Genomic DNA, 19,087 nt, shown 5'->3' on the forward strand with positions numbered 1-19,087 from the left:
GAGATGTGAGATCTACTTCCTCCAGTAGATCTGACAGAGCCAGGGTTATTTTGGCACTGGTGAGGCAGGGAGGTTGTTAGGGTATTTTATTTTATTTTATTTTATTTTATTTTATTTTATTTTATTTTATTATTTCATTTCATTTCATTTTTAAATTTAATTTTATTTCTTTTATTTCACTTTACTTATTTTATTTAATTTTGTTTCATTTTGTTCTGTTTCAAAAATTAATCACTTTCACACCTTTATCTTTTTTTATGTTTTACAGACAGGTGATTAAAACATGTGAAGTGATATGCTCTCTGACCCTTTTCATAGTGCACGTGTTCATGCTTTGACCCTCTGGGGTTTCTCGTGAGCTTGCTTATCATTAGTGTAATTGTTAACTTCTATAACATTTATGTTATGTAATATTTATGCAAAGAGCAGTTGGGGAGGAGCAGAGTGCAATGGCACAGGGAGAGCAGATGTAGCAATGTCCTCACACCCCAAGATTTCAAGTCACCAGAGTTCATTTCCCCTCCTCTGCATTTCTGACCTTGGCAAAGTCATTTCACTTTTCTTTGCTCATCATTGTACAGCTGATTTCAAGAATCACTTTTGGTCCCATATCAGCTAATTTGTGCTGCAGGGGAGCGCTGTGTGTCTTTTTTAACCTTTTTTTCCCACCTATATAAAAAACTCCTTCTCCGAAAGGTCATAACTTAACATCTCGAAGTCTTCGGAAGACAGACTGTCTTCATCTTCTTCAGCTCCTGATGTTTTTCTGCTCCTGTTTGTTTTTTCAGAAGCCTCCTGGCCTGTTTTGGTTGAATCAGCACCAAAATGATCAAAGACACCCTGATTAGAGGTTTCAGAAGCACTGCTGGTGAACAGGCATGGAAAGTTGGGAAAATTGTCTTCCTTTGTAGGGAGATTCTTTTTCGTGGAGCCTTCAGCACCAAGACCCACTCCAAACATTTCTTCTGCTGCCTTTGGAGCTTCACACTGTGGATCCAACTGCAGCAGGAGTTCACAGCTCTGAATCCCTTCCAGCTCTCTAATATTAATCTCATCATGCCCGTCGAGAAGCGAGAGGCTGGAGGTGTCCCACAGCTCCAGTGAGGCATTTGTTTCTGCTGAGATTTCCTGGAATAAATCTGAAGGATTTGGATCAAAGAAAGGTGGCGTTTCTGCTTGTGAGTTTTGCAAATCCGAATTTGGGGTTTTACTTTCTATGCTGGGAAAACCCTGTCCTCCAGAAAAGAACAAGTTATTATTGTCCCCCAGAAAATCTATATTGCTGAACTGAAGATCAGCTTCCCTGGGTAACTTTTCTGAATTGCCTGGTGAAAAAAATATGCCATCCTGTGCCACTGTGTCCTGGACATCCAAACTCAACAGGTTCTGGGTTTCAAGCAGATGAGCATCATGGTGATTCTCTTCCTTGGTGAGGTTTTTGCTGTTGTCAGCTGCAGGCACGAGCTCTGGAGGAAGCTGTAGAGGGTTTATTGCACCTTCTGAGATTCCTGCAGCTTCTTTCTGATTTTCCTGTGCTGGCAGGAGAGGAGGCCAACAGCTGTCCTGTTGCTGCCAAACCTGAGTATTTAAAGACAGATGGGCATGAATGTCAAGCTCAGTTCTCTCACGTTTATCATCGTGTGATGTGGTTGTGCCAGGAGCTGACAACAGCTCATCAGTCTCCTTGCCCTCAGCAGAGCTTGAGAATCCTCCAGAACTCTCCTGGGTGTGTTTAGGGAACACCTCCATCTTTCCAGGCTGCGGCAGCTGATCATTCTTGGAGGCCTTTTGGTTTCCTAGGCTGGAGGAGCTGAGGAGGGTCTTTTCTGGCTTGCCATTAATATTTGTTTGTTCTGAGGAGCCTGCAGGTTTTTCTTGTGGACTTTGCTTCTTCTCTGAGGAGTGACCAAACAAAGTAGCAAGGGCTGAATGGGGCTTCGTGGCTTTTCTCTGGGTGGTTGTTTCTTTCTTGGGAGCTCTGCCTTTGTCTTCAGAGCCAAAAAGGGTAATGAAGGGGTTTTTCCCAAGCCTGAAACCTTTACCTGATGTCTCTCTACAGGCTTGCCTGCTTTTGGCCTCCTTGCTCTGGGCACTGGTCTGTGACATAGGCACAGTGCTTTCCTCTGGGAGTTTCAGATCCACTTTTTCTTCACCTACTGGATGGCCTCCAGATTTGTCTAAGGATATATTCGGCTTGGAATATTCTGATGTCTTGGCTGGTTGCTCAGAAATGTTCAAGGTGTTTTCACTAAGAACTTCCCTGGAATCCTTTGACTTGGAGTTGTTGACTTCATCATCACGTGAGGGGCAAGTGGCACAAGCTCCTTTCAGAGGTGTGTCTGTTGATACTGGAAAATCCTTCCCAGGTGATTTAACATCATGTCTCCAAACACCCTCATGATTGTTACTTTTCAGAGGGCCACATGTGTCCTGAAGTTCTGTTTCTTGTAAAGAGGACACATTGTGATCATCTTTCTTATCTGGACAATGACGTGAAGAGACTCTGCTCTTTTCAGCTTCATTTTCCTGAGATGTATGCTCAGGACTGGGCTCTCCTAGAGATCCTGACACACTTATTTTTTTCTCTTCTTTTATCTTCTCAAATTCTGCCCCTTTGCTCTCAATTCCAGGCAAATCACTCATGCTGGATGGCTGCATATCTTCCCCCAAAACTACTGGCATCTGTTTCCCAGGGAATTCACTGGTATTTGCCTTTGATTTCTCACTCAGCATTTCAGTCACCTCAGGTGACACACCCAGCCCTCCTGGCTCCAGGGAATCAGAAGATACAGAAGAGGTCCTTGACACACCAGAGGGGGAATGAGCTTCTTCAGCTTCATTGTCAGGGGGATCAACACCCTCAGCTACACATTGTAGCTCTGTAGTTGTGGTGTCTCTGGCTTTAGGCTCTCCTGGAATGTTAATGGTCTGTGTGCTGATCATTCCCTCTCCAGTGTGATGCTTGGCCCCTGCAGTCAGTTCAGGCCTGTCATCTGTCATTGTGCCTCCTCTGGGTGTGCTCAGAGACTCACAGACCTTATTTTGTGCCACTGGGTCTGTGTCAGGGAGGATGCAGCCCCCTGAGCCCCCCAGGCACACCCACGAGGTGGGTTTGGTGCTTTGGTGTGTGGCGTGGGAAGCAAGTGAGCCACAAGACAAGGATTTCACAGGCTCCAGGACTGGAGGGAGGGAGGCACAGGCAGCTCCTCTCTTCAGCTGGGCTTGGCCCTGCTGGATTGCAGCCACTCTCTGGGACACCTTCCCCCCTCGCTTCCCTTCAGGCACATCCCCATCCCCAGCATCTTCACAGCCTCTCTGCTCCCTGCTCTTGGGCCAGGAGCACACTTGCTCTCTCTCCTTGGTGTAGGTGATTCCAGGTAGGAATCTTCCCTTCTCCACTGCTCCCTCCTGACCCCTGAGCCCCATCCTGCCTGCCCTGCTGCCTGCAGCCTGGTAGGTTTGCAGGCTCAGGGCAGGCTTTTTCCAGGAACACACTCCATTTCCAGCTTTTCCATCCACAGCCAAGGCTGCTTCTGAAGGTGGCCAGACTGTTCTGAGCTTGTTCCCTAAGAGGACAGACCTGCTATTTCTGTGCTCAGCCAGCTCACACTGAGCATTGAAGGATGTGGATTTCTCTCTTGTTTCAGTCTTTTTGGCCTTGTCACTGCAATCCCAGGGCTGTGGTCCATCCTGAACATCATGGTGCTCCAGCCTTTCCATCTCACCTCTGCTTCCAGCCCCAGTCATCAGCTTGTAGTGGACTTGGCAGTAAAACACCCCGTGGAGGGCAGCATAGTTTTGCAAGCTGGAAAACACACATTGGCACAGCTGTCAGTGGCTGTGTGGGAGGGGAGCTGCAGCACTGATGGACAGGCTTTCGGCAAAATCATTTCTCAGCAGGGAAGGGAGGAGGGGATTGAAGAAAGAAACCCTTTAAAAGTAGTGTTGGCTTTCTCAGAACATGTTTGATTTTTCTTTCAAACACCAAAACGTGAAAAATTAAACATTTCCTTGCAATGCCTCTGGGGGCTGTAGCCTGGGTTATGTGCAGTCCTTTCTCATTTACAGGCCAGGCTTCATACCAACTCTCCATCTCTGCCCCTGTATGCACAGCGAGGACTTTATGGGTCAAAGTGCCCAGGGCTCCCATGGCACAACAACTGCAGGATGGGAGGAAGTGTCTGCAGGGTTGCAACAGGATTTCAGGCAGCCTCACAGGAGGTGGTTGTCTCAGCGACTGACAAGCTGAAAACAAGTCAGCATTGTACCCTTGGCACAGGGAAGCCAACTACATTGTGGGCTGCATGGCTAAGAAAATGAGTGTTCCTCTACATTTGACTTTTGTAGGATTCTATGTGGAATACTTTGTCCACTTGTGGGCTCCTCAAAGCAAGAAAACCACTGATGCACTGGAAGGAATCCAGCAAAAAGCCACCAAAGTGGTGAGGGATCTGTGTCATCTGAGGAGAGTCTGAGAGATGGGTTGGCCAGGTCCTACCAGGAGAAGGTTAAGAGGGAGAAATTAAATATTCTGTGTCTATTTTATGGCAGGTTATAGAGAAGACAGGGCTGGAGTGCCCTTAAAGCTGGGCAGTGACAGGATGAGAGACAATGGGAACAAGTTGTAACACTGAGAATTGTGATGAGATACAAGAAAAACCATTTTCACTGGTGGTCAGATACTGAAAGAGAGGTCCCAACTAGAAGTGTGTAACCCCCATCCTTGATGCCATTCACACCTCTCCTGGACCTGTTCCTGAGCTCCTGCCCTCCTTGGGCCTGCAGAAGGCTGGGTGGAGACTTTCAGAGGTGCCTTCCAACCTACCTGACTCAATGTGGTGCTTGGGGACATGGTTTAGTGGTGGACAATGTTGGGTTAATGGCTGGGCTTGATGATCTTAATTGCCTTTTCCAACCTTAATGGTTCTGTGATTCTATGAACATAGGAGGAGCACAAATGACTCCTCCAATTACATTCCCCATCAGTATTCCCAAACTGTACATATTTACAGTAGTTTCAGCTCACCATTACTCCTCCATCTACACAGATTCCTGATCCACAGGTGTGTGCAGTTCTGAGGTGGGCAGGCTTCAGCCTCCAGGGATGGAGAGGCAGATGGAATCCAGGAAACTCTCTGCCCTTTTTCTCATTTCCTGAGTCCTGCTCTGTTGGAATTACCCTTGGACAATTGCGATGGAAATTACTTGGACATCCCTTAAAAATAAATGCACCTGAGTCTTACCACTCACCTCAGCTTCCTCCCACAGATCTGACAGCAGAAACACGAGTGGTGCACACAGACCTTGTCAGTGACCACACGCTCCATGGGGTACACAGGCTTCAGGCAGGAGGCACACATTTCTTTCAAGATGGGCTGAAGAAGGAGAGATTGTGGTTAAATAACTGAATCATGACCACCTGGAATGGAATCGTGACCTGGAAGTGCATCTGCAAGGTAGTTTACTGAATCTTCTGCTTTTGTTACATTTTCTTCTTGTTCTTACGCAGATCTGTTGTGGGAGTTCAGATTCCTGTCTGACTCAATCTACCTGTCATCTTGGATGGGTCAGTGTTAATTTTCAGTCAGGACAGAAAGACAGACCACCCTTGGATCTCTGATGAAAAAAAATATATTCTTTTGATTGAGAGTAAATGATTCAATCAGTTAAATAATTGAAAAGGTGAGGTGAGAAATGTTGCTCTGACTCAAAAACTCTGTGCAGCTCCTGGAATCACTGCAATCTTACAGCTGCTCACACAGACACATAGTCCAAACCCTGGAAAGGCAGCTCATATCAGCACAAAGTTTCCACAGCTCCATGAATCTGGTGGTTTACTCCACTATGTTTACTCTCTGGATTGTGTTGTGTGCCACGACCTGATTCCTCAAACACCTATTTATGTTAAAAGCCCAGAGAATCTCTCTGGAAAGAACTGCCAGCACCAGCCATATTAGTGGAGAGAGAGAGGGAAAAAAGCATCTTGGCTATAGCCCAGCTGCAGCAATAGCTCCAGGCATTTTGCACGGTCAAGTGACCAGAGGATGCAGGTGGCAGTGAGGATGTCTCTGTGCACTCCTCTGTGGTGCAAAGCAGAGGCTCAGCTTAGCTGGTGAGTTTTATGAAAATTCAGGTCTTTCCAAAGCCCCAGAAGGAGCACAGCTGTGCCCAGCCTAACTCTGACAGGTCAGTGCTCTGAGCACTGACACTCCCTTACATCAGGGCAACTCTGCCTCATTGTAAGGGGTTATTTGCCACAGTTTTGCTGGTGCTGTCTGATCCCTCTGCCTTTTGTCTTTATGTTCTCACCCTGGTTTGCAGCGTTGTCAGCTCACAGAAAAAGTAAGTTTACTTTCTGCTGTTGTGTGGAATAGGCTGATGGCCAGATTTTAGCTTTGCCCAGAGTAAACAAGTTGGCATCCAGAGAAGCTGTGGATGCCCCATCCCTGGAAATGTTCAAGGCGAGATTGGACAGTAACCTGATCTAGTAGAAGGTGTCCCTGCCCATGGCAGGGCTTTGAAATTAGATTATCTTTAAGGTCCCATCCATTCTCAAACCATTCTCTGACTCTGTGTTTCCATGAAAAATGAAAGGTGTTTCTGTATCTCAGGAGGTGAGTTGACATGAACAATAACAAGACAGGGAACAAGAACCCTGTCTTTTACTTGCAACACACACCTGGGGGACCAATTTTTAACTTTTAAATTTCTTAAATTTTAACTTTATTTTGGATGAACATACCATTAGGGTCAGGTCATCTTTGTTTCCCTTGAAAGTGACAACACTTTCCAGCAGATGACTTTAACATCTTCAGTTTTCTTCCTTCTTTTTAGAGGGAAGCATACAAACAAACTCCCTGCATTTCCTTCAGTCTGCAATGATCCCAGCATCCCTCTGCTCTTCCAGTTCTCTGCACAGGGCAGACCTTACAAAGTGGAAGTGAATCCAGATGTAATGGGTGTACAAATTCCCAGTATACTCAGTGGAGGTCCAGTTAAGAGAACCTAGAGGGTGATGCATCTACCCTAAAACAGGCCCATGTAGCTGTACAAAATCAATCCATTTGCAAGGTGAATTTCACCAGTGTGACTGCAGAACTTCCTCTCATGGTGATGAGCTCTCACCCAGCACAAGGGGTTGTGTCCTGGCAGAGGAGAGAGTAACTCAACATGTCTGTATTGTATAAGATAAAAATGCCTTCCTTTAATCACAACCAAAGAAGGAAGCAATGCTGTTTAGCAAACAGGATCTCTCTGCTCTGAGCTGGGAATGAATGTCTGTACTCCTGGAGTGTGTCTCCAAAGTCGGATAACCTTTTATAGGAGAGACCTTTTATAAGGTCTCTTTCACAGGGGGATTCATTTTCAATGCTCATTGTCTGATGCATGGCAAATACTCTTGCTCTTCAGAGGTGTATTTATCAGCCCTGGGAATAAGCCTTCCTAATGGTCTGGAAGATAGAGAGGTGATTAGAAGCAATTGAATGGCACTGTGGGCAAGGAAATTATCTTAAGGCTTCTGTGAAAAGCAGCTACAGGGTGTTCCTGGAAGGCTCTTCCAGCACACTGCTGATTACTGCAGTGCTGAAAGTTGCAGCTGGATTATGGCTTATCAGTTGTTGCCTTTTTCTCCTTGTGTGAATTAAAATCTTTATATAGTAGGAGAAGTCATCCTGAAAACGCCTGTGTTGTTGATAAGTGGAGAAGCTGGGGAAGGGTCTGGAGCACCAGGCTGATGAGGAGCAGCTGAGGGAGCTGGGAAAGGAGCTCAGCCTGGAGAAAAGGAGGCTTAGGGGGACCTTCTGGCTCTGCACAACTCCTGACAAGAAGGTGTATCCAAATGGGGGTTGGGCTCTTCTCCCAAGCAGCAAGAGATAGGACCAGAGGAAATGGCCTCGAGTTGTGCCAGGGGAGGTTTAGATTGGGTGTTAGGAAACATTTCCTCACAGAAAGGCTTGTCAGGCATTGGAACAGGCTGCCCAGGGCAGTGGTGGAGTCACCAACCCCAGAGGGGTTTAAAACATGTGCAGATGTGACCCTTGGGGACAGGGTAGTGGTGACCTCAGCAGTGATGGGTTAATGTTGGACTTGATGATCTTAGAGAGCTTTTCCAGCCTTAATGATTCTGTGATTCCATGGTGAGGAAGAACCTTTCAGACTTAAGGCTGAGTGTCCTCAGGGAGAGCAGTGACTGAGGCAAGGGCAGTACTTTTTGTGGGCACTCCAAGTGGATTTCCTGTCCACTGCTGCAAGAGAACCAGATCTGCAGCTGAACCTGTGCTTTGACCCCTCAAGGAGGTACAGTTCTCACAATACCAACTATCCTCTGTCCCCCGGTCCAGGTAACTCTCCCAGCCTGTTTATTTTTGAGAATATCTACTGTGTGAGAATGCAGAGGCCCACCAGGGCAAAGCACAGTGAACAATGTCATGTCTTGTACCCAAAAATCACAGAAAACTGGTGACAGCTCATTTGAGATCTGGAAGTTTGTATGTGCTCTGCTGGTTTATTATTGCAAAGTCTGAAGCATGGAGAATATGAGCTGATCCTTCAGCTTGTGTTTGTGTTTCAAATCTTTGCATTTGTTTTTTGTCTCCAGCTCTTTCAGTGTCTCAAGGAGCCATGTATGATCAGAAATAATACAGCATCTGTCTCCTCTTCATATTTCAGCTCCTAGCTGATGGAAATACCATGAAAGAAACATGTCTTAAATGATCTTAGCCTCATAAATGGATCTTTGAGAAATTTAGAAATCCTATAAAACCAAAAACACAAACAATAAGATTGGTATTTTCAAGCAGTGGCAGTGCAGGATATTTGGGTTTATTTGAGTTTATGTGGAGTAATTTCAATTGCCCAAGCAACCTGTTTGCAGCTTACTAAAATTGTTCCACAGTTGTCCTTCAAGAGAAATGAAACAAATATGGGTGATGGAAGCTGAGATGGAAACAAACAAGGATAAGAAAGGAGTGTTGGAAAATTTTTGAAGGGTTTCTCCAGAAAACTAACTCTCCCTTATTTCTGCAACTGGTCCTGCTAAAGGAACTGGGGAGGTCTAAGTATTGTTTCTTTTTTTTCTGATTGCCTGAAAACAGATATGCTCAGTTGATGATGATCTGCTCTTCCAGCTCAACCTTCAGTGTGGAACTGAAAATTATGTTCCTGTTCTTCTTTTGTCATGTCTTTCAAATTTCTGGGGTTCTAGATGTAAATCAGTGAGTTCTGGGTATGTACCTGTTTTCTGGGGAGGAAGCAAAACTCCTACGTGGTCTAGAACACTTTGAACAAAGTCTTTGTGATGCAGGATGACAACTGCTTTTTAGAAACCTAACTGTGGGCTCAGTGATGTGGAGTGGCAGACTCTGAACAGTCCCTTCCTTCCTGGTGTCCTGCTCTTAATTCATTAGTGTGGGCTCTTCCTCCTCAGAGGAAAAATGTGAACATTAATCATAACAACTTACTGTTTAATTTTTTTTAATGAAATTACTGTCTTGTTCTCAGATAAACTGATGGACTGAGAGATGAGGTGTCTGCCTGTAGATCAACCAGAGGAGATCAACCCCATCAGACCCAGGGGCTGGCAGTCTCAGTGAGCCAGGCTGTAAGACACAGCTCCACAACCTCACCTCGAGTCCTGTGTGCAGTTTTGGTCACCACAATACAGGAAGGACATTAAACTATTAGAGAGTGCCCAAGGGAGGGCAGCAAAGGTGGTGAAGGCCTCGAGGAGAAGCTGTGTGAGGAGTGGCTGAGGTCACTTGGTCTGTTCAGCTGGAGGAGACTGAGGGGAGATCTCATTGCAGTTACAACTTCCTCGTGAGAGGAAGAGGAGGGGCAGGCACTGATCTCTGCTATGTGGTGACAGTGACAGGACCTGAGGGAATGGCCTGGAGTTGTCTCAGGGGAGGTTTAGGTTGGATATTAGAAAAAGGTTCTTCCCCCAGAGGGTGGCTGGGCACTGACCAGGCTCCCAGGGAAGTGATCACAGCACCCAGCCTGAGCTCTAGAAGTGTTTGCACAATGTTCTGGGGCACAGAGTGGGGTTTTTGGGGATTCCTGTGCAGGGCCCAGAGTTAGACTCGATGGTCCTTGAGGGTTCCTTCCAACTCAACACATTCTATTATTCTGAGAAACCATCCAGCCCCTCCACAGCCTCCCCATGTTCCCCCAAACCTGGGGTAATCACCTTGCTCACCCACACACCCACCCTGCCCCGAGCTGAGTGTACAGTAAAGCAGATGTAGACCAAATCCCTGGATTGGCTCAGAGTGCTCTCAATGTGTGATTCAACTGGTCCATCGAGAGATGATTCCTAGGTACTTTGGAAGGAAACAAGCACTGAACAAAAGAAACTCAACCAGACCAAAGTATTTTTAGAGGTAATGTTTACTGTCAGAACGCAGCAATAGAAGTTATAATTAAAAAAAAAAAAAAAAGCCACAAAATATCTAAAATCTTGAGTTGAGAATGTACAAAACAAAGTCATAATAATAAGAAAAATTGCTTTACAAAGTCTCAAAAGGAATTTAAACAGTAAACATGTAGGAAAGCATGGAAAATCTAAAATAAAGGGTTTGTGTATACTTAATAATAAATTACAGTTTAGAAATAAAGAAAAGAAAGCAGTAACCATTCTGACTCAAGAATCTTTCATAGCAACTTTCTTGGGGGAATGGCATTGATAGTAGCTGCAGATCTTGGCTTTACAACTTCCAGTAGCATCAAACAATTTCCAGGAACCGAAAAACAAACTGATAAATAACTCCCCCAAGTCCAAAAGTGACAACAATTCAAGATTTTTTTTTTTTTTTCTTTTCTTAACAGCTAAGAGAAAACCTATCCAACGCACCCATCAACATGAACTTGTGTATATAAACGTGTGTGTGTATGTGTAGGATGCCCTTCTTAGAAAAAGAAGGTGCCATAAAGGTGTTTGTTTGCTAATGACCAGATTGATTAATTCTTTAACTGATCCTACCTCTCCTTCCTTCTGCAGTAGTTGAGAGAAGCCTGATCCAACACCTCCAGCCACCCCACCAAATATTCTAGGAGGAAGACACCCTAAGGTGCTCATGGATGGATTTTTCCCTTGTGCTTCTAACAGTGCCAGGACTCTGGGTTGTGGTGCAGCACCAAGTCTGTCAGGTTGGCCAGGTGAGGGCTCTTCTCCAGTGTCAAGGCAGACTGCACTTGTCCTGTCTGTATGCAAACACTGAGACGATGACCCTGAGAAGTCCTTAGGGTGTAGGTGAATCCCTGGGTGTAATGTTGATAAAACAGGAGAAATGTTTATCGTAGCCTTTCTCTTTTTTCTTATACAGTCCTCTCTCACTCTCCAGAATCTATTTCTTTGGTTTGGAGTTGCCAAAGGTGACAAAGACCACTCCTGGCTCCTGAAAAGTCTCGTTGGTGTGGAACTCTTCGCCTGGGCTCTTCACGTACCTCCGAAACATGGGTGAGGCTGATACCTCATACTGGGGATGAGAAACCACATCGCACGTGGAAGAAGTTTGTGTCTCGGATTGCTTGGTGACTGTGGTGGAAGAAGTGATGATTTTGTTTCCAAACTGGTCCATTTCCTCGTACTGCTCCATGACAGTCCGGGTGGCTCCGTAGAGCTTGGACCCATCTGGCCCTGTCTGCAGCTCCAAGATGCTTTTCTGCCTCCGTGGATTTTGTGGGCTGGGGGTGTTCAGGGAGCGGTATTCCGAAAAGCTGCCTTTCACCCCACAGTGGCAGCTGTCTTTGGAGGTGTCTGGAGAACACTTCTCTTTGTCACTGGTTGGCTGGCTGGCGTTGCCAAGCGTGGGCTGTTTCAGCCCAGTTTTTTTTTGGATGGGGTCTGGCCTCTTCTCTGAGGGTTTCGTGTCCTGGCCAGCTGACCCTGCTGAGGGGTGGTTAAAGGAGCTAAAGCTGTTCTGAGCAAAAGCATCCCTCTTTCCTGGAGAGTCAAGGCAGTCTGGTGAAGGCACATCCTGGGGGGAATGTGCTGTCCTGGGTGATTCTGCTGGTTTCCTGGCAGCAGACTCAATGGTGATGTAGGAAGGTGAGGAGGGAGGGCTGACACGAGACTGAATGAGGCGAGGGACCTCTAGCTCTGTCTTGGCTGCCTCGGTCTTTTCTGCCACCTTTGCACATTCCACAGATGCTGCTTGCCCTGTCTCCAGTGTGACTTCCTCCTGCTTGGCTTTGCTTGAGACAATGCTGATTTTACTGATATTGCTGCTGCTCACAGAGCTCTGGGTGCTCCCCAGAGACTCCTTGAAGAGCCCCGAGAGCCCAGCAATGTCTGACTCAGACTTGAGACTGGAAACAGAGTAAATAGCTTTCTTGATGGCCTCCTCGATGTCCTGGATGCGGGCAAGTGTCTGCTCCTTCAGGTGGAGAATCTCAGCACTTGCTCGCTCCAGGTCCTCAAAAACCAGGTCCACTGAGGAGACACTGTCACTGTCCTCCTTTGCCTGAGCCTTGTCCTGCTGCTTGGCCTTCTGGCGCAAAACCCACTCGGGGACCCTCTCAAAGAAGCTCTTCAGAGCTTTCACATCCACTTTGCTTGTCTCCTCCTCAAACTCCCTCACTCGGGCCAAGATCTCCTGCAGCTGCTCCTGTCTCCTGAGGTTCTCAAAGATCTCCATAGCCTCCTTGACATTGCCTTTCATGATCTCCTCTTTGTGCACTGACAACCTCTTCCGACGCTCATCTTCCGTTTCTCTCTTTTTTTTTTCTCTCATAACAACCTCTGGCTTCTCCTGGGCAGGTGTCTCTGCCTCCCTATCAGGACATTTCAGTTGCCTGCTATTCCCCTGCTGGTGCTCCTCAAAGGAGTTCATTGACTGCTGATGGAAGGACATTGATTGAGACATTTGCCTCCTCTCATGCACCTGCTGCACAACTCTCTGACTATCCCACGATCCGTAAGAATTAGATACACTTTCCCTTTCCACCTTGGATGAGGCATTTTGTGCAGTGCCATCTCCTCTCTTTGGAGGGGTGGTGTGGCCCACAGGGAAGGTGCTTGGCTCAGTTTGTCCTGGCACGTTCTGTGTCTGTGCTCTGCCAGGACAGGTTGGAGGTGACAGTGAAGAGCACCCGTTCTCCTCCTGGCACAGCTCTATCTGCCTCTGAGCCACCTTGCCTGGGCATCTCCTTGGAGAAGCTGCTTCCTCACTCATCCTTTCCTGATTGACTTCAAAACCAATCACTCCATTTTTTACTGGCTTTGAGGTCGTAGCACTGTCTGATTCTACCTTTCCTTGTCCTCCTTTGCTGGCCTTGTACCTTTCTTCTGCTATTTGAAGAGGAGTTTTGGCAGTGTATTTTGGCAGCTTTCTCTCAGAGTTTATACCCTGAACCGTGACAGACTTTTTCGCAGATGTCTCCACATTGCAGCATTTTGACTGAACCTCCTCATAGCCTGATTGCTCATGAACTTCCATGCAGCTCAATCCCAGCTCTGTGGGGAAAGGCTTTGCTTTGCTGAAATCCTTCAGGCCTGAAGGTTTCAGAGGCAGCGGTGGAGGGGTGCGTTTGGGTGATCTGCTTGTGCTGTTATTTGCAGAGGCAGAATGCACCTCATCTAAGAGGTGCTCAGGTTTTGGAGGGGGAACAGGTTTTTTCCCGGGTGGGGCAGTAGTTTCTGGTTTTGGAGGAGTCCTGGGCTTCTCTGCAGGACTCTGATCACTGGGTTTGCAGGACAAAGGAGGGAAGGTAGGAAGAGGGGTCTGGAGTAGTGCAGAACATCCTGGGGCTTCATCTTTGCTGGTTGGCAATGGAAGGGCACCTTCTCTTGCTGCTTTGGTTGAGGGTGGGCAATGCTCTGCTTTCATCACAGCAACTGAGGGAGGAGGAGGAAAGTCATTATCAGCCTGCGACCCTGAAGCCACTACAGCAGTCTGGTTACTAGCGAGTTGAGTCTCATTTTTCTTTTTACACACCGAATAGGACTGCCCTGCATTTCTGTATATCATAGCAGCTTTAAAATCCCCTCTGGAGACATTAATGTTAGACTTTTCCAGCGACTGAAGAGTGGCTTTTAAATTACCTCGGACAACATCCTCCTTTTCTACCAGGTGCTGTTCTGTGGTGGCACTGTGCAGTGCTCTGATAGCTGTCTGCACATCCCCTCTGTCAACAACATCTCTTTCTTCTTGCACTGATTGCTCTTTGGAATCAGACTCAACACAAGGGTTTATATAGGTTTTCACGGGTGTGGCAGTATAAAGGCCATCCTTAATGCTAAAATCTCTACTGGGCACAACTTGGCTTTCCTGGCTCAATAGTTGTCCTGCCTGTACTTCCTCAGAAGCACTGACCTTTTTGTGTGACGCTATGCTCTTCTGAGACACGCTTGTGTGGGTCTTGGATGCCTCCTGGACTCTGGTGGTGGTGGTCCTAGTGGCTGTGCTGCTGCTCTCCTGCTTGGTGGATGAAGAGTCCTGTTGGTGCATGGTCGATTGAAGGGTTGTGGTCCCCTGTGAGCTGACTGTCTGCTGCCTGCAGGCTGTGTGCACCTCCTCCCTGTTCCTCTGGAACTTGCTCTGAACGTGGTGCTGGATGTTTTTTGCTTCTGCTGTCGCCAGCCTCAGGCTTTGCATTGCAGCCTGAAGATCACTCCCCAGGGCCTTTTCTTCTGTCTGAGTCTGGCTGGCTTCCACACTCTGCTTTTTGCCATCCACTTCTGCCCTCTGAGCTGTCACTTGGGTTGGAAATGTGCCTTGCTCCATAGTTTTGGGTTCCTTCGAATGGGCAGTGGTGGCTTCTTCCTTCTCTGCCTTCTTGCTGGTGTCTGCAACCCTTTGGATTGACTTTGTAGTCACCTTAAGCCCTCCGGACAGAATTTCTTCCTTTCCCACCACTGTGGGCAGGGGCTTCCCAAGACATTGCACAGTAGTGCCTGTCACACCTGCTGCATGCACAGCCTCTCTCTCTAACACACCCTCTCTGCCCATGCTTTCACATACAAATCCCTTTTTTGCTCCCTCCACAGCCCCTGGCTCACGGTCTGCAATTACTTTCTCTATTTGTTCTTTATTTGGCAAGACATGTATGTTAGCCCCCTGAACAACCCGTGGGGCACTCTCATCTGCCCCCTCCTCTGCTTGGGAAGAGATGAGGGACTGGATCTCTGACTCCTGCTGGAGATTCTTCAGATAGCTGAGGTCTCCCTTCTCAATGCAGCTCGCAAAAAGTTGGACATTTCCCTTCTCATTGTCCTCACGCTTGATGGTGGCTGCTGCCTTCTGCTCCTGAGAAGAAGCCAACAGGTTCCCAATCGTTGACTTCACATCCCCCTTGACGACTTTCTGCTGGACAGAATGGAACAGGAGGGAGTAGAGAGTCATCTTCAGCAATCCCGACTTTGTCTCTTGCAGGACCATCCCCTTCTTGATGGAAGCATCTTGGCTGAGGAGACCCTGTAAGGCCTTGGCTACATCTCCACTCAAGTCCTCTTTGCCTTTAACAGCTTCACTCTGGTCCAGCAGCTGCAATGGGCTTACTTTGATCTTGCCCTCTCTGTCCTCCTCCACCAGCATGCTCTGCGCTTCCACGTTGGTTCTGTGCAGGAGCTGCAGCATAATCCTTTGCAAATGGCCTCCCACAATCTCCTCTTTCAGGACCTCTGGAGTGCCCGGGCTGCTGAGCTGGTACTTCACCATCTTCACACTCTCCATATCATTAGCTTCAATGAGGATCCCGTCATGCTGGATAGCCTGGCAAGTGCAGAGAGTCTCTAAAGTCTCCTTCATGGTTCTTTCCTTCAGTTCTGTTTCTATGCTACTTTCAGGAGCACTAAATTTATCCAGGGGCGTGCTCTCAAAGAGCCACGTTGTGCTTTTCACATCTGCCCGAGGGATCTCTTCTTGGGTCCCAGCACTGGCTGTCACCTCTGTGTCCTTAAGAGTGTCCATGGGCTGAGTTTCAAACAACCAGGTGCAGCGTTTCACATCCCCTTTCTGGCTGTCCTCTCTCTGCACTGTGCTCATGGATGAGCTTCTCTCTGCATCCCCATACAAGGAGTCCACAGGCTGGTTCTCAAAGAGCCAAGTGGATGTCCTCACATCACCCCGCTGCACGTCGCTGACGCTGACCATCCTCACGTACTTCTTCTGGCCCACTTGCTGGGACTCAAAGAGCTGCTTGTTGGACTGAACATCTCCCCCCTGCACGTCATCCACTGTTCTGGGCACAGACAGCTTTGCCCCTGAGAAGGAGTCCAGAGGCTCTGTCTCAAACCTCCACCGGGCCGTCTGGACATCTCCTTTCTTGATGTCCTCTTGGGTGACAGCCCTAATCACAAACACTTCTTCTTCCTTCTTGATCTGATCCAGGGGCTTAGTTTCAAACAACCACCGGGCACCTTTCATATCACCTTTCATGATTTCTTCTTTCTGCACTGAGGTGACCTCGTGGTATCCCCCCTCTTTGTCCTGGATAGCATATAAAGGTTGGCTTTCAAAGAGCATTGTGCAGGACTTGACATTAGCTTTGTTCATGGTGTCTTTCTGGATTTTCTGGAGCTCTGTCTCGTCCACTTTGTCATGGATTTGGTCAAGGGAATAGGTCTCAAATACAAACCTTTTGCCTCCAATATCTCCCCCCTTGACATCCTTTTCTGGAGGGATTTCCTGGATGCCCTCAGAGCTGTCCTTCAGGGTGTCCATGGGGTAGTTCTCAAAGAGCCAGGTGAACTTGTGTACAGATCCAGCTTCAATTGTTCCAGCATCATTTTGGGATTTTGACTTGGTGGCTGTGTCCAAGGGTTTGGCTTCAAAGAACTCTTTCACTCGGGACACTTCCCCAGACTGGATCTCCACACGACTGCAGTATCTCATGGTTTTTTTCCGATCAGCTTCTCCAGCAGTGATGCTGCCCAAGGGCTCAGTCTCAAACAGGTGCCGGACAGTTTTGACATCCACTCCCTGTAATTCCTCCTGACTGTAGGCCTTGCTGACTTGCAAATACTGCTCCTCCTGGCCCTTCAGGGAGTCTAGGGGCTGAGTCTCAAACATCCATGTGTAGGACTTCACATCGGCTTGGGGCACACTGCCATCCTCTTCCTGCTTCTTCTCAGCCTTCTCGTACAGGGTGTGCATGGGCTGGGTCTCAAACAGCCACCTGCAGGTCTTCACATCCCCCTTCTGGGAGATCTCCCTCTTCACTGAGGAATGCTTCTCCCCTTCCGTGGCTCGGAGATGAATGACATCCATGGGCTGCGTTTCAAAGAGCCACTTGGCTGTCCTGACATCACCAGCCACCACCTCTTGTTTCGTGATCCCCCGGATTATATCCACTTTCTTGATGCTTTCATCAAACTGGTCCAGGGGCCTGGTTTCAAACATCCACTTGTAGTTCTTGATGTCACCACTGATGATCTGCTCTCTGCTTACAGAGGTGACTTCGTGGAAATTGCCAAAGCTATCCTTGATGGCATAGAGGGGTGTTGTCTCAAACAAGATTTGGTTGGCTTTGACATTGCCAGCTGGAATCTTCTCCTCCTCTTCTTTGGTGGTGGGCTCAGCATCAGCCTGCTTGATGCTGTCTAAGGGGAGAGTCTCAAAGAGGGTCTTGAAAGATTTCACATCCCCTTTCACTACCTCTTCCATGCTGCTGGCTGGAATTTCTTCCTCAAACGCCTTGGAGATACTGCCAAGGGGACAGGTCTCAAAGACATGTTTTCTTTGCTTCACATCTCCCTTCTCCTCTGCTGAAAGCTCTACTTTCTTCAAACGTCCCACCTCAAAATTGTCTTTCAGGGTTTCCATTGGCTGCGTTTCAAAGAGCCAGAGTGTAGATTTCACATCACCTCCAATGACTTGTTCTTTGGCTACAACACTTTCAGAAGCTTCTCCTTTCAGGGAGTCGAGAGTCTGGGTCTCAAAGAGCAATCGCTGCTTCGTGACATCTGCCCCTGTGACAAAATCTGTAGAAGCCTTGAAGTCCTGTTCTTCAACTGTGATTTCTCTGATGGCATCCAGAGGCTGAGTTTCAAATATCCACCTTGCACTGCTGACATCTGGCCTTCCAATTTCTTCCAGTGAAATGCCACGGATAATTTGCACTTTGGAAGTGTCCTTGTTGATGGTATCCAGGGGCTGAGTCTCAAACAGCCAGCGAGCCGTCCTGACCGCATTGCTCTGAATTTCTTCTCGGCACACTGACTTGATTTCATGGATAGTCCCACTTTTGTCTCTGATGGCACAGAGGGGCTCTGTTTGGAAGAGCCTGACAGTCTTCTTAACATCACCTTTAAGCTCCTGGATTTCTGACTTGAGCTGTAGGATGCTCTTCTCCTCCACTGAGGAGCAGCGTCCTATGGCATCCAAGGACTGTGCTTCAAAGAGCTGTTTGGCCCCTTGCACGTCACCTCCCTGGACAGGCTCCTTGAGAACTGCCTCCTGCACCTCAGTTTCATCAGAATACAGTTTGTTTAATGTGTCCAGTGGTTGGGTTTCAAAGAGCCACCGGGCAGTGCGAACATCGCCTCTGGCAAGGTCTGTTTCTGACACTTTGGCTGATGCTGACGGGCCGTATCCATTTATGGACTGGCTTTCAAACCTCAGGGAAGTGCTTTTCACATCCCCACTGGGAATGATCTCTTCTTCTGTCAGCTTCTTTGTGCCCTGATGGTCCCCAATGGAGTCAAGTGCCCAGTTCTCAAAAATCCAGCGCATGGACTGAACCTCTCCCGGGAGAACTTTATCCAGGTTCACAGAGCCCTGTGAGTTGGGATCCTCAGTGTTAAGCATTTCTGCCAGGTCCTCAGTCACAGCTTCTTCCAGGTTCTTCCTGAGCTCAGGGTGCATGTGCCTGTAGAGCCTCTTCAGCTCATTCACCTGGCGCTGCTGGTAGAACTTGGAGAAGGCTTGCTTTGGAGGAGGCACAGGGAGTGGGTTGAGATCCTGAGCCCCTGGAGCGACGACCTGGACTGAGCTGACAGCTGGAGGGGGAGGCAAGTCGTCTTCCATTTTCTTGATGGCAACTTTAGATGATTTCTGAGCTTCTGACATCTTTGGGGAAACAGTTTCAAAGGTCAGCACCACCTCTCACCCCCCATCCCCCTGGCCGTTAATGGAGAGAACGGCAAAGG

At 47.8% G+C, this 19,087-nt stretch overlaps 1 protein-coding gene across 3 annotated transcripts in view; it reads right to left on the minus strand.

The window, feature by feature from the left end:
- Positions 1–10,368: 10,368 nt before the first annotated feature.
- XIRP1 (xin actin binding repeat containing 1) overlaps positions 10,369–19,087 on the minus strand; it is a 33,360-nt gene continuing 24,641 nt past the window's right edge. For all 3 annotated transcript variants that reach the window (XM_085050188.1, XM_085050189.1, XM_085050191.1), the window contains one exon: positions 10,369–19,007. In XM_085050188.1, coding sequence (XP_084906314.1) covers positions 11,343–19,007 — 7,665 coding nt within the window. In that variant the 3' untranslated portion in view covers positions 10,369–11,342. The remainder of the gene's footprint in view (positions 19,008–19,087) is intronic.

This window comes from Lichenostomus cassidix, chromosome 2, assembly GCF_008360975.1.
Source record: "Lichenostomus cassidix isolate B80296 chromosome 2, HeHo_3.0, whole genome shotgun sequence".
Lineage (NCBI taxonomy): Eukaryota > Metazoa > Chordata > Aves > Passeriformes > Meliphagidae > Lichenostomus > Lichenostomus cassidix.